The sequence below is a fragment of the Condylura cristata genome, unplaced genomic scaffold (assembly GCF_000260355.1).
Source record: "Condylura cristata isolate star-nosed mole 26May11 unplaced genomic scaffold, ConCri1.0 scaffold00008, whole genome shotgun sequence".
In the NCBI taxonomy this organism is placed as follows: domain Eukaryota; kingdom Metazoa; phylum Chordata; class Mammalia; order Eulipotyphla; family Talpidae; genus Condylura; species Condylura cristata.
This window is the reverse complement of record NW_004567109.1, coordinates 7,317,712-7,331,107: the sequence shown is the minus strand read 5'-3', so window position 1 is coordinate 7,331,107 and position 13,396 is coordinate 7,317,712. Positions and strand designations below refer to the sequence as shown.

The following is a 13,396-nucleotide window of genomic DNA, read 5'->3' as shown; positions in this document are numbered from 1 at the left end:
CGGAACTTTCCAGAATGAATGAAAACCCATGTGTCTTTGTGCTCACGGCACAATCCCAATTATCTGTGCTGATGGAGCAGAAAACTTCCTTATCTGTGTAAGGGATGTTTTCCAAAGTTAAAGATGACTTTTACTTTCCTGGGTGAGGGGCGGGGAGGGACTGGGACTGGGGCAGTTTCTGCTTGGTGATGGGCACACAGGAGGTGTGTGGTTCTCTGAGCCACACATGTAAAAACAGTCAAAGCAGTAAATTTTATGCTGCCAATATTTTACCACCATAAAAAGAAACCCAGGGGCCCTCCCTGGTGGCGCAGGGGGTTAAAGCACAGCACCGAGAAGCTAAAGCCACTTCCGCATGAGTTCGATCCCCGCCTGCCCCGGAGGTGACCACATGGCGTGGCAGACCTCTCCTGACCGGCCCGCTGCTCCCCTCAGCAGTGTACTTCGTCCATCTGCCTGTTCTGCTCCCCACTCTGTCTCTGGTGAAGTCTCGTCGCCCCTGAGCCTCTGGCCTGTACCCCAGTTCTGTATGTACAAATAAATAAATCTTAAAAAAAAGAAAAAAGAAACTCAGGGAGGCATTTTTTAAACTTGAAAGCAGTCACAGATCCTGATAGGAGAAAAAAATAGTTATTTAGCAGGTATAGTACAAGGTCCCCATTTTTATTTTCCAAAGTATAGATAATGAAAGACTAGACACTTAGAAAGTCAAAACAATAACTGATCATTTCAGAGTGAGACTTGCTGTATTTTTCCAGTGTGTGTTTGGCATTGAATGTTGGTATGACTTTTGCAACTGATAAAACACAAGACAGCATCATGGATGTAGTGAAGGCCAGGCACTTTAAAGTGGCTACCATGGGAAATTTTGTGTTAAGTGTATTTTACCATAGTGGAAAGTGTGTTAGAAAAAAAAAAAAACTTTGTGCTCAATGCCACCCTGCCTGGGATTTCCTGATTTTGCCCTAATTTACCATCCCCTGCCACCACCGAGTGTCCAGAGGACAGGGCATGGGAAGAGGACCCAGTGGCCAAAGGGTCCAGGTGTGGGGGATGTTTCTAGCTCCAATCCAAAATTTTGACGCATGTCAGATGGAAAATATTCTGTAACAGGTGATTTTTCTTTTCCAAGAGTTCACTCATTATTTATAATGATTCAAATTGAGGCCAGGTTAAAGCTAACCCTCATCTTTTCTACAAAGTAAAGATTGCTGATGTGATAACAATAACCTGCTTGCAGGAGAAACAGTCACAGTCTCTGGAGGATAAACTGTTCTCGAGAACACAGACCCCCCACCACTTTGACACTCATTACAGAGAAAGACATATTATATTTGCAGAGTGTTTTTAACCTTCGGAAGTATATTCATGGATTTTATTTATTGCACCGTCAGGCAGCTCGTGTGAAACTGAGCTCTCCATTTGAACGCTGAAGTCAGCCAGGTGGTAGGGGCAGGTTGTGGGTGCCAGGCCCGGCTGCCTGGCGTAAATCCTGAAGAGGTTAAGAAAGCGTGGGCAAGAGGGACCTCCTGGTCTCCCCAAGGAAGAAGGAGCAGGTAGGAGCTGTTCTGTCCCGATTTCTGTGACAGGCCGTAGGAAGAAAGACGGGAGGCAGAAAGGCTGAGCAAGTAGAGTTTATGGCTCCCGGGCAGCAGCTGAGACGGAGCCCCTAGGGTGGGGTCCGCAGCTACTGCAGTGCCAGTGCTGTAGGGGAAAGTGTCTCTGACAGAGGCTTTAGGTTCGGATTCTAGAAAGCTGACGTGCCGCTGTGCACCTGGATGCGAGGCCCAGTTCCGGTCATTGTGTTATCGCGCACATCTGGTCACCCAGGTAGCTGTTGTGTTACTGCCCCTATGTGGTCACACTCAACAGGAGCATCACCAGGGAGGACTCAGGGAACGTATGGGGATGGGGGCGTGCCAGCAGGCCCTGAGTTAGCACCAGGGCGGTAGTTTTATGCCACTTGGAACCTCCAGGGGGCGCTACAATCCCAGGCCCGCGGGCTGATGTGCGCAGGAGCTGATGGTTCAGCAGATGGTTGTCCAGGGCAGTGTGAGAGCTGAGGGGCCCTCTGCACCCCGTGCTTGTTGGCCATTTCGGGGGAGTGCTTGTGTAAGGAAGGGCAGAGGTGTGGAACAGCCCCTTCTGGGGACCGGAAGACCCCGCCCAGCCTTCCCCGTCTCCTCCCCCCCCAACCCCCGCCGCCTCCGTGCGTGGCTGCGGGACCCGACCGTGGAATGATCGTGTGTCTAGAAGCCCTGGAGCTGCCCTGCGCTGACCCTGGGGACAGAGCGGGTGTGACAACTTTCCTGCCCGAGGGGAGCTGCCTGGGTCAGCAGACCTGCAGGGTGAGGATGAGTGTGAGTGGGGGGTTATGTGTGCGTGGGGTGACCCCTCTGAGGGAATGCCCGGGTCGGGGAGCTGAGAGCACATTCTCAGGCCTTGCAGGGTGAGCTTTGACATCACGGCTGTGACCCCACCTGAGAGTCGCCGCGTCTGTAAGACGAGGGACGAGGGAGGGGGTGTCTGTGGGGCGAGGACAGGCCTGTGCATGCGCTCTGCGTGGAATCGGGCACCGGGAGCACCCGGGAGCACCGTGGGCAGGGCTGTGGCTTTCGCTGAAAGGCCTGGGGTCAGGATTGCCGCGCCTCACCGCAGGGCCCAGCCCACACAACCAGCAGGGGTTTAGGCCCCTGAAGACCCAGGTGGGATCTTTGGGGCAGTGGGGAAGCCAGGCAGCTCCATAGGGTGCAACTGGTGTTTCTATTCTTCCTGCCCTGACGGCCACCCCGGCTCAAAGGCTGGAGACGCCTGGGTGCCGAGACCCACTGAGCAAGAGGAGGAGGCCTCTGATCCAGCGTCCCAGGGGCCAGGGGCGGGGGCTATGTCCTTCCTGCCCTCACAGTTGGTGCCTCTCCTGATGCTGCAGGGGCTTCTGTATGGGCTGTGCAGCCGTGGGCAGATCACTGACCCTCTCTGAGCCTCACGTTACTCCTCTGTGTGACAGTGAAACAGGTCACCCAGGGCATGGTTTTAAAAATTAAACGAATGACAGCATGTCAGGAGCTTACGGCAGAGCCTGCTTTTCAGTTCAGTTTTTCCCAAGGAGCAGGTGTTGTCTATCTGAGAAGACCCCTCCTCTGACTTGCTGAGCCCAGTGCCCTGCAGACCATGGTCCTGGAGAAGAGCTGGCCCTTCTTGGAGTGGCAGAGGGCAGACAGAGCCTGAAGACCCCCCGCCCCGAGAGGGGGGTCTCGGACCGTGTGACTGAGGAAGATTTCAGGGCAGACAGCCTGGGTGGCCTCCAGCTTCTCGGCCTGTGGATCTCCGGGAAAGCTGCTTCATTGACTTGAACTCAAGTTTTCTCAGCTGTGAGCTGGGGCTGATAGAGCCTCCATCACAGGCTGTACCCGACCGAGGGCTGTGTGGGCCCACACGGCAGCTGTGGTCAGATGGGGGTCCACTGCCTGGCTGTGGCTGACGTAGCTGGGACCCTCTCAGGGCCTCTGAGCATTAAAGAGGGATGAAACCAGGGCTCAAGCTACACGAGTTGATGGCCAGATTCAGGCGAAGGGGAGAATGTGTCCAGCCTGGCCCTCTGCCACGGTGGTTTTGCAGATAAAATAAGATGCACAATAAGTAACAGCATGTGGGAGCTCGGCAAATAACTTGACGGTTACATTTCCCTTCTAGTTTTTCCATAACAAAAGATAGATGTTATAATACGTTTTAAATACTAATTTTTTACTTTGTGCTTGTCTCCCTGCCTCACCACAATCACGCTAATTCCTCCTTGCCCAGCGGGGTCTCAGAGAGGATCCCGGAAGGAAGGATCAAGCATTTGCAGGCAGAACCTGGTTATTACCTAAGGGTAGAAGCCGGTCTCCACCTCCTCCTCACACAAAAAGGCAATCTGATCGCTTTTTCCGTTTGTGTTTTATTCTGACCCACACCCACTTGTCAAAACACCCGAGGTCCTGGAGATTCTCCTCCAGGCTAATCCTCTGCTCCCTGAGGGCACCCTACCTAGGTTTTCTCTCTCTTCCTCTCCCTCGGTGGCAGCCTCACTTCTGCCTGGGGGTTCCTCCGGGCAGGAGCCACAGCTTCAGGGGCCTCAGAGGGGAACTCAGAACCCTTGGTAACTTCCAGGGGAGGAGACAAAGCGAAGACGCCTTGCCCCAGGGAAGGGCCTGGTAGCCCAACACTGGGGTGGTGTCCCGCTGCCGCTGCGGTGGCTCTGGCTCCCAGGGCAGCCCCGCCTCCTGCCCAGGCCTGTGCTTCCTCCGAGACTGCTGTGGGGCAGTTCCTGGCTGGCCCCGGGCTTTACACACATTTTCACATTAGTTCTTACAACCTCCTCTCTTGGCTGACAGAGGCAAACCCATTTCAAAGATGCAGATTTTGAGGTTGGGAACGTTTAAGATTTGCATTGATTTCAAAGTTCAAGGAGAGAGTAAAATTCTCCGGTGTGGGTGGAAAGGGGGTGCAGTGCCTCTGGAGGTGGTGAAGGCTGCAGGACTTCCTGAAAGGGGAAAAGGGTTTGGGGTGGGCTCAAGTGTGCTTTTAAGGAAACTGAAGGCCTTTGGATTTTGCCATGAGGGCAGGTTTCCTGGAACTCTTTGAGCCTCAGTTTGCCCACCTGTGAAATGGGTGGGTGGGTGGGGGGCTGGAGGAGGTGATGTGCTCACACTTTAGTCCCAGCATGGCAGGCACAGAGCCTGGCTCTGTACAGGGGCCATCTGCCTTGGGGCCGGCTCCAGGGATGGCCCCTCTGGCCACCTCGCCTTTCCACTGGCCGTTTCCAAAGGCAGCCCCCTGCCTACACCGGTGTGTGCCCAGGCACCAGCCCTGGCTTCGGGGCAGTTTCAACAACCTTGCTATTCCAGGCAGGACTGGAAGGCGCTCCTCTTGTAAATATTGATGGAAGCCCCAGACAGAGAGGAACAAGAAAACAAAGGACGCTTTATTTATGATAGCAAAAGAAACCAACAGGAGAAAAAAAAAAAAAAACAACAAAAAACCAGCAACTACAGGCCCAACAGGAGGGGATGTTTAAATAAACCATGGTCCGCACACTCGGCGCAATCTCGCGCAGCCATTGAAATGATGTTTACCGAGGGTTTGTAATAACACGGGAAAGTGCTTATTCTAAAAAGCTAAGTGGGAAAAAGGAAGCAACTGAATTGTGGATTCAGCATAATCACACCTATGCAAAATCAAGCCGAACAAGAATTATACACGGAGGAAGCAGACCGGAGGGGCGCGCCACAGCGGGGGGGTGTCTTTGGGTGGTGAAATTGGGGAGATTTTTTTATCCTTTTCTCGGTTTTCTAATTTTTTTCTATAGTGGCATGGTTGTCTTAACATGGATGCCCAAAATCGTGTTGCTTTCCCGCAAAGACAAAAGAACTTTTAGTGGGGAAGCAGGACAGATCACCCCAGAGGAGCGAGGGCCACTCGGGCCACGCGGGCCACGCGGGCCACGCGGGCCACGCAGGCCACGCTGAGGCTGAGGGCTGGGGTCGGCAGACCAAGGTCAAGCAGAAGCCCTGAACTCTGACCCCCCGGCGCCCCTGCCCCCGATGGGCCGGCTGACACCAGCCACCCGCTTCGTGGTGGCATCTGGGGTGTCCCGGTGGCGCCTGTGACCCTCATCCTCTTGCTTCTCCCTTGGGCACATCGCTTATCTCATTCCAGGAGACTCTTGTAAGTGTTGGAGTGGGACTCTCCCTTCTGTAAGAAGCTAAAGCAGAAAAGCTGGGCCTGCTCGAGTCACTCACGACGGGGCTCCTTGGAGGTGGTCCAGGCAGCTGGCTGGCAGGGCCGGCCTTTCCCAGATCCCAGCCAGCCCTGGCGTCCTCGGCACTCTCAGGCCCCCATTCTCTCGGTGTGTTCTTTTCAGGAGGCCTCGCCATACTAGCTCCTGCCTTGTCTCTCCATGGCACGCACTCATCGGGACCCTATTGTCCATGTGTTCCTTTTCTACAGTTGCTTTTTCCGTCCCCCACTCTCCATGTGGGCTCCATTAGGGGAGGGATTGGCTGTACCCCCAGCATCTGGAAAGATGCCTGGTCTTCACGTCCTGTAGGTGAATCCTGACCACCATGGGCCCCCAGCTTCCTGGCTCCCCCGTGATGCCCTGACCCTCTAGTCTCCTAAACTCAGCTTCTGAGACCCAGAAGCTGATGGGAAATCTACGGGCCATGACTGCCTGGGGTCTGACACTGGAGCAGCTCTGAGGTTGTAAGGGCTCAATCAGAAAAGATAAGGGGACAGGCCATCGGTGAGGCATGTCTGCCCAGGGACCCTAGGGAGGCAAATCTCAGCTCATCTCAGGACCAAATCATGAAGACCACCCCTGCCAGCTGTCGACCTGGCATCCACTTGCTACTTTATCCCGGATCTTAGCCCTCATGCAATCCCCAGAGAGGCCCCTAGCTTACCCTTGGCGTACCGCCTGACCCCACAGTCTACGCAGCTTGGTTGGGGTGTGTTCTCTTCCTGGCTCCTCACTGGCCTGCTCTTGGAAGCTGGGTGGGGTCCCACCTGCCCCCAACTCTCAGTGGGGTTCTCCTCCCATCCTGGCACCACAGTGCACTATCACCTCCCAGCCACTCCCTCCCCCACCACGGAGATTCAAACCTGAGTGTTGACTTTGAGCTTGAGCCTGGCCTTGGTGCGGGAGGGGGTCACTCCTAGGCACCAGCCACAGTCTCTGCTAACTCTTCTCTCCCAGCCTGGTAGTCAAGACAGCCTCGCCCGCCAGACTCTAGACTAGGGAAAGTGGCCTCGAGTGCTCTGGTAAAAATTCTAGTCTCCATGCCAACCTCCTTGTTCTTTGTTTCAATCCAGCATCTTCCAAAAGAGCCCCCAGCCTTAACACAGCTGCTGCTGCGAACACAAGCTTCTGCTGGGATTCCTGGGACCTTGGGAAGAATTTTCTCCAGGTGTTCTTGTTTATCTCAGAGAAGGATTCTAGTTGTGCTTCCCATTTTCCAGAGAGGGACCCTGGGTTCCACCCCACCCTTCTCACCTGGTGCACCTGCCATCTCGCTGCTGTCCTCGGCGCCCCTGGCCACGTTGAAGTGGCCCCAGCCACAGCGCTGGTGGGGCTCGAGAGCCTCACTGTTCTTCTAGCTGTACGCATCTTCCCAGGAGAAGGAGCGGGTTGTGGTAACAGGTGCGCTCACTTCCCACCAGCAAACGTGGGTAACCTCCTGATTGGGGCATCTCTTCTGTCGGATTTACAGAATCTGATGTGAAAGGAGGCTCCTGTCTCCTGAAGGGCCACTGAGGACCCTGAGTGTCTCAGTCCCATCATGGACTTGCCCCTCCCTGGTCTCCTGGCTGATGAAGTGGACCAGGGGGCTGCATGGCCCAGGGAGGGCAAGTTATGCCACCCCTCTCACCAAGTGTGGAGGGCAGGCTGGGGCCGGCTGGCTCCCGGGGGTGAGTGGGGCGGCTTGGAGATCTGTCTTGTGAAGGGTCCTGAGACTGGGAGAGCTCATTGGTTAAAATTCAAAAGGCACAGCAGGGACCAAGGAGGATGGTGGCCTGGCGATCACCCCTTCTCTTCAGCTCTCCTGAGACCTGATATATAGAATCAATTGTGTTCTATTGAATGGACCTGCAAGAAGATGTACTTTTTCAAATGGGTGCTAAAAATGGAGACTTCTTTCTAGTATACTAGAATTCCAGGTAATGAGAAAAAGCAAAGTGGCTTTGGCAAATTGACTCTACAGGCGAGCGTCCCCGTGGGCAGCTTCAGCTGGAGCTGTTCTACTTCTCCAGCCCTCTCCTGGTCTGGTTGGGGTGGGGGTGGGGGGGCTCCCTGGTGCCTTCTTAGTTCTGCTGAAAGTACCTTCCTTGATTTTTCTCACCTGTGGGTGCAGCTGCTTCGAGAGGGGCAGTGTTCGTGAAGTGGTCTTGGGCCTAGAAGAACTGGCCCATCTCCACTGGGCCCCCCCCCGAGTGGTCCCTGGGGGTCAGTTAGCCTCTGAAATGTGCTTGTGATAAACCTGTGCTACCAAACCTGGCTTCCCACCCCCACCTCCTCCCCTGCCACCGAGTTCAGATCTGAAGCAAGGTGGTTGGTCCTCCCTGCGGACAAGGGAGGGTGTCCACTGCGTCGGAACACCACTTCCTGGCTTTGTCTTCACACTGGGCCTCTGCACCCCCAGATCGCAGCTGAGAAAGGAGGGGGTAGGACGAGACTGGCCCCCTGCAGGCTAAATCCCTGGCTCACCTGCAGGCCCACGGAGCAGCCGGTAGGGGGTGCTCTTTGCCCGCCGGTTTTGCAGCAGCTGCCCAGCAGTGGGGGCGGCTAGACTCTGGTTTGAGGCCCCGTGGGGCTGGGCAAGGTCAGCACAGTGGGCAGGAGCGTGCCCTGTGGGTCGGGGAAGTGGCGCAGCTCCTTGGGCACAAACCTGGGCGAGACGTGGTCCGCCAGGAAGCCCAGCGTGCGCTGGCGCCCCACACAGTAGACGCGGTTGTCCACCACGGCGCACTGGAAGGCGTCTGGGTAAGGCGTCCGGTGCGTGGCGCACTCGTACCAGAGGCGGGTGCTGGCGCTGCAGCGGTATACCCCGAGGCCCAGGCTGCGGTTGAGGTCGAAGCGGTAGAGGAAGCCGTCGACAGCCACCATCTCGGCCGTGCGGTCCTTGCCGCCCGCCGCGGGGCCCGCGCGCCAGCACTGCTCCCGCGGGGAGAAGCGGAGCAGCAGGTAGCGCAGTGTGCCCCCCGTGACGAAGATCTCCCCCGCGCAGGCCGTGGCCGTGTGCGCCAGCGCGAAGGTGTCGTTGGGCAGCGGCGGGACGAAGGTCCAGCGGTCCAGGCGGGGGTCGTAGCACTCGACTGTGTGCTGACACTCGCCCCCGATGGCGTAGAGCCGCCCGTCCAGGGCCACCAGCCGGCAGTGCGGCCGCGCCTGGTTCAGCGGGCTCACCTCGCTCCAGATGTCCGTCAGCGGGTTGTAGCAGAACACGCGGCTGCAGGGCTGGCGCCCAGGGCCCCGGCAGCCAGACACCACGAACAGATAGTTGAAGAGGCTGCAGACGGCACAGCCGCGGGACACAGCCTCAGGGGGTAGGTGGGCCAGGGGGTGCCAGGCGTCCTGCTCGTCGTCATAGCGACAGAGGCGGCCAGCGTCCTCCTGGGGACACACGTCGGCCACCACCAGCTGCGGGCGGCCCTGGAGCCGCCGCTGGAGGATCAGGTCCCGCTCGGCCCCGCTCAGGCCCCCGTAGATGTCGGGGTTCCGCAGGACCTGGAGGTAGTTGTCGCTCATGACCTTGTAGGCCGCCTCCTTCAGCGCCTCCAGGTTCTGCCTCTTGGCCAAGTTCAGCACCTCAGAGCAATTGCCGAGATCCAGGCGGACATCTGGGGACGAATCAGGGGTGAGCGGGAGGTGGAAGAAGTTGGTCCCTGCCACCAGCTGCACGTGGGGCGCCCCGCTGTTTCCGGCTGAGCTGGACCCCAGAGGCCCTGGAGGGTCTGAGCTGAGCGGAGGGCTCTGGTCTGCGCCGGGTGGAGAAGGTGCCCCAAAGCCATCAAGCTGCAGCTGCAGCTCTGGGTTTTCCACGATCTGGAGGAGGCTCTCCTTCCTGCTCAGGGCTCGCCGAGGGGGCGGCGAGGCAGGCTGGGGCCAGGCCGCTGCTTCGGCGCCAGCTCCTGGGCCCTGGGCTTGGTCTTCCCAGGGGGGCCCTGTTCCCTGGGGGCCCAGCACAGGGGGCGCAGCCTCCCCCAAGGCTGCCGTCCTGGGGGTCCGCCTGTCGGTGGAGGTGGCCTGAGACGTGGATTCCACATAGTAATTGTACACTTTGCCCTTCAGCCTGGGCTTGGTGCCCTCCACCTTCTCCTGGCTGAAATTCTCCACGCGAACCCGGGCCACGGAGGAGAAGGTGTAGGAGGCACTGGCGGCGGCTGCCTGCTGACGCAGGGCCAGGTCTGAGGAAGCCTGGAGGGCACCGTCCTCCTCCCGGCCGAGTCCTGTCACTGCAGGGTAGGCGCAGCTCTGGCTCGTGTCGCTCACGCCTCCCGCGTGGGCCAGCCGGCGCTGGAGGGGACAGTCCTGTTCCCCAGCCCCCGGCTGCTCTGGGGTTCCCCTGTCCCGCCATGGCGCCGGCTCGCCACCTGCAGCGCCGGCATCGGCCACAGCGCGGCCACTTGGGGACCGGTCCGGTTCGCTGCCCAGATGGGGGCGGTGGGGCAGCTCTGGCTTACCGCCAGCCTCTGTCCCAGCTTCTTGGCTGCTGCAGCAAGGAGGCGCCTGGTCAAAGTCTGGGCACAGCCCGCCCGGCTCCTCACCGGCGCCTTTTCTCCCAGGCGTCCCGGCTCTGGGGGAGGCTCCTGTTGCCAGGACTTGGGAGCTCCCCGCGTCTTCCCAGCTGCAGCCCGGTGGTGCTCCGGTCGCCGTGCTCCCCCTCCGGTGTCTCAGTCCCCAGGGGGGTGCTCCCGGAGCAGTGCTCCCGACGGCTGTGTGTCCCGAGTCCGAGTCCTCCGCCTCCTCCTGCTCCTCCCCCTTGGGCTTGGGTCTCCTGCCCCCCGGAGAGGTCTGGGCAGGCCTCGACTTGTACAGCCTGTAGGCTGCAGTCACCAGGACCAGAGCGGCTGCGGACAGCACCACCTTGCCGGTCAGCTGCATGTTCCAACGCCAGTCCTGGGCCTCTGCTCCTCCTCCTCCACCAGGGAGCATGCTTCTCAGGCCAACCTGGGCCCAGGAATGTCAAGAATCCGATTAATGATTGCCCAATAGGGGCCGTTGGGTTCCTGCTGAGCTGAGCGGGGAGGGAGGGAGTTTGGGGCTGACTCTGGCTGCCAGGCTGAGAAGTTGGAGCAAAGGTGACTTTGAGCTGGCAGAGGGTGGCCCGGACCCCCTGACTCGTAGATCTCAGGGCTGGCTTCCTTGGATTCCTTGATGCTTTTCTTGGGGTGCAGTGGGGGGTCTGCCCGGGCCTGAGCTTGTGATCCGCCACTTGAGCCAGCAGCAGCCGGAGGAGGGTAGGAGTGTCCAGACGTCGGAAGGAGAAGAAGGAGGAAGCTCTTAGCCAGCAGCCCGGATGCCAGGAAACGCGAGGGGTGGCTTATTTGTATATGCTTTATTTTCTCTTTTGCAAATCCACCGAGCTAAGAGGGCTGGGTGTGGTACACGCAGGTGGAGCCACAGAGGTGTGGCCCGAGTGCTCCCTGAGTGTCCTTCCTGACGGGGTCTTGGATCCTCACGGTGCCCGGTGGGGTCAGCACTTGGCAGCTGGGGAGGCTGAGCCAGGGACCGCAGCCAGGCCACCTGACCCGGCTCTTGAGGCCTCTGCCCGCCTCCCTGCCCCCGGGTCTCCTAGGAGAAGCTGTCCTTCCCGAGAGGAGCTGGACAAAACAAGCCACCTCGTCCCCAGATCAGGGAGAGGCGAGGGTGTGCCCTGGCCCTGTACAGGGACAGGCGGGGCGTCCGGCCCCCTCTCTGCTGCTGTGGGGTCTGGATCCACTCTCATTTCCCAACTGTGTGTCTTAGGCTGTGACTTCACCTCTCTGTGCCTCAGTTTCTGCCTCTGGAACCTGGGCTGATGGCACCCCACCTCCTGAGGTTGTGATGGGAACATAATGGGTTAACGTGTGTGAGATGGGAGGGCCCCACCTTATAACGCTCAGTAAACATTATCCTCTTCCTCCACAGCGTCATCATCCTCCCATTAGTCATCATCCCCTGGACTTCCTGAAGTGCAGGTGTACTGCCCCTCGGCCCCCCAAGTCCAGGCCTTAGGACCCCGCGGCCAGGGCAGGGTCTCAAACTTGTGCTGCCCCAGAGCTGGGCAGAGCAAGGCCACCAGCGAGGCCACTGAGCTGGTGGGGCCACTCGGACAGGTGGGCACCGCCTGACCTCCAGATTCTTAGAGTCCAGGTAGGGTTATGGCCACTCTCCATTTCTAAATGTTGGCACCTGATTAAAAAGCGAAATGATGCCTCTGCGGCTCAAGGCAGTGACAAACTGGTGGGGGAGTGGCTGACACCTTGACTCTCAGGACACCTGGGTGCCACGCTGGAGATGGTCGCCCCCTCTGGCCTCCGTGTCCTCCTTCACGCCAGCGTCTCAGCCCTCAGCCCGGGAGACGCAGATAAGGCTGCTCTTGTCTTTGCTGGTTCAGCTCCCGCCGGCCTTCAGGGGTCACAGGCTGTGCTCCAACCTTCCAGACTCATCTTTTCCTTCTCTGGGCTCCTGTGCTTCCGAGTGTCGCTGGCAGCTAGTTGTGCTCACATGGCCGCAGGCTCAAGAGCAAGTTCTGTCTGGATTCGAAGTCGGGACAGACGGTGCAGCTGGGCTTTGGGCCCAGGCCAGCATGGGGCCAGCACTCGTGAGGCCGGAGCTGACCTGGACGGGGCTTCCCCGGGCAGGGTGGGTAGGGCGCTCGGGGCGGGTCTCAGGGACTGCCCACTGTCCTGCGGGGAGCACACAGCTGTCCCCCCAGTTTCTGGTGGCTCCAAGGGGCTGTGTGGACCTGCGGGCAAGGGGGTTCTGTCTCTGCTGTGTCATCTGAATTCAGCCACGGGATCTGACCTCGGAAGCCAGGTCTTGGCCCACGATGACAGCAACCAGCACCCCTGAGTGCCCGTCTTTTCCCTCATGGGCAACACAGTGATTCCGAGCTTAGACGCAGGAGACCCGGCTCCTTCGGTATGCGGCCTCCCACCATGTAGAGCCCCGCTGTACCCCGGGGCACGTCCCCCCGCAGCTCTGCTAAAGCCCGCCCAGCCAGCTAATCTGTTTTCCACTGGAGCCGTGCTCCTGAGTGCGGGGTGCGGCCACACCTGGGCCGCAGACAAGGAGCAGGGAGGTGGGGGGACCCCGGAAACAGGAGACACCGCCTCAGGAGGAGCTTCTGCTCTGACCTGGAAGATGGCCACTTGCCTGGGACCTGATCCAGCGGGAGGGATCACAGGGGAGAAGGGAATGCCGGGATTCGCCAGCAGGTGCTCACTGACAGAAGTAACGGGACTGTAGGGCACCAGGGAGCTGGCGCAGGGCATCGGAATCGGGGCAGGGAGGGCTCCAGGAAGACCGAGTACGGGCGAAGCCAGCGGGGCGAGGTGGCCTTAGGGACCGAGCGGCTGAACACAGACTTATCAGAGGCTCACCATGCCCTGGGGTGCAGCGCACAGGCTGAGAGACACCCTGATCCCTGCTTCTCTGGACACTGCAGATTCTTGGGGAAGAAGATGCTGAGTGGGAAGAAGGGGGCTGTGCCGTGCCCCTTGGTGGGGAGCCATGACGGAGCACAGGGCCCCCTGTGCCCCCTCCCCGCCCTGGCTCAGGTGTGCAAAGAGGGTGGGTGGGTCTCCAGGGCTGATTCGCATCCGGGCTATCGGCACTGCTCATGGTAGAGGGAGAAAAACACCTGCGGAGGTG

The 13,396-nt window shown here is 59.0% G+C and overlaps 1 protein-coding gene across 1 annotated transcript; it reads right to left on the bottom strand.

Annotated features, from left to right (window-relative positions):
• Positions 1-8,323: 8,323 nt before the first annotated feature.
• On the bottom strand, positions 8,324-10,642 carry KLHDC7A (kelch domain containing 7A). The gene has a single exon (XM_004678550.2). The coding sequence runs from the start codon at positions 10,640-10,642 to the stop codon at positions 8,324-8,326; it is 2,319 nt and encodes a 772-aa protein (XP_004678607.1).
• Positions 10,643-13,396: the final 2,754 nt, after the last annotated feature.

Bases quoted from the DNA above. Each gene is read 5' to 3' on its own strand.
- KLHDC7A (XM_004678550.2), bottom strand. From the start codon at position 10,642: ATGCAGCTGACCGGCAAGGTGGTGCTGTCCGCAGCCGCTCTGGTCCTG.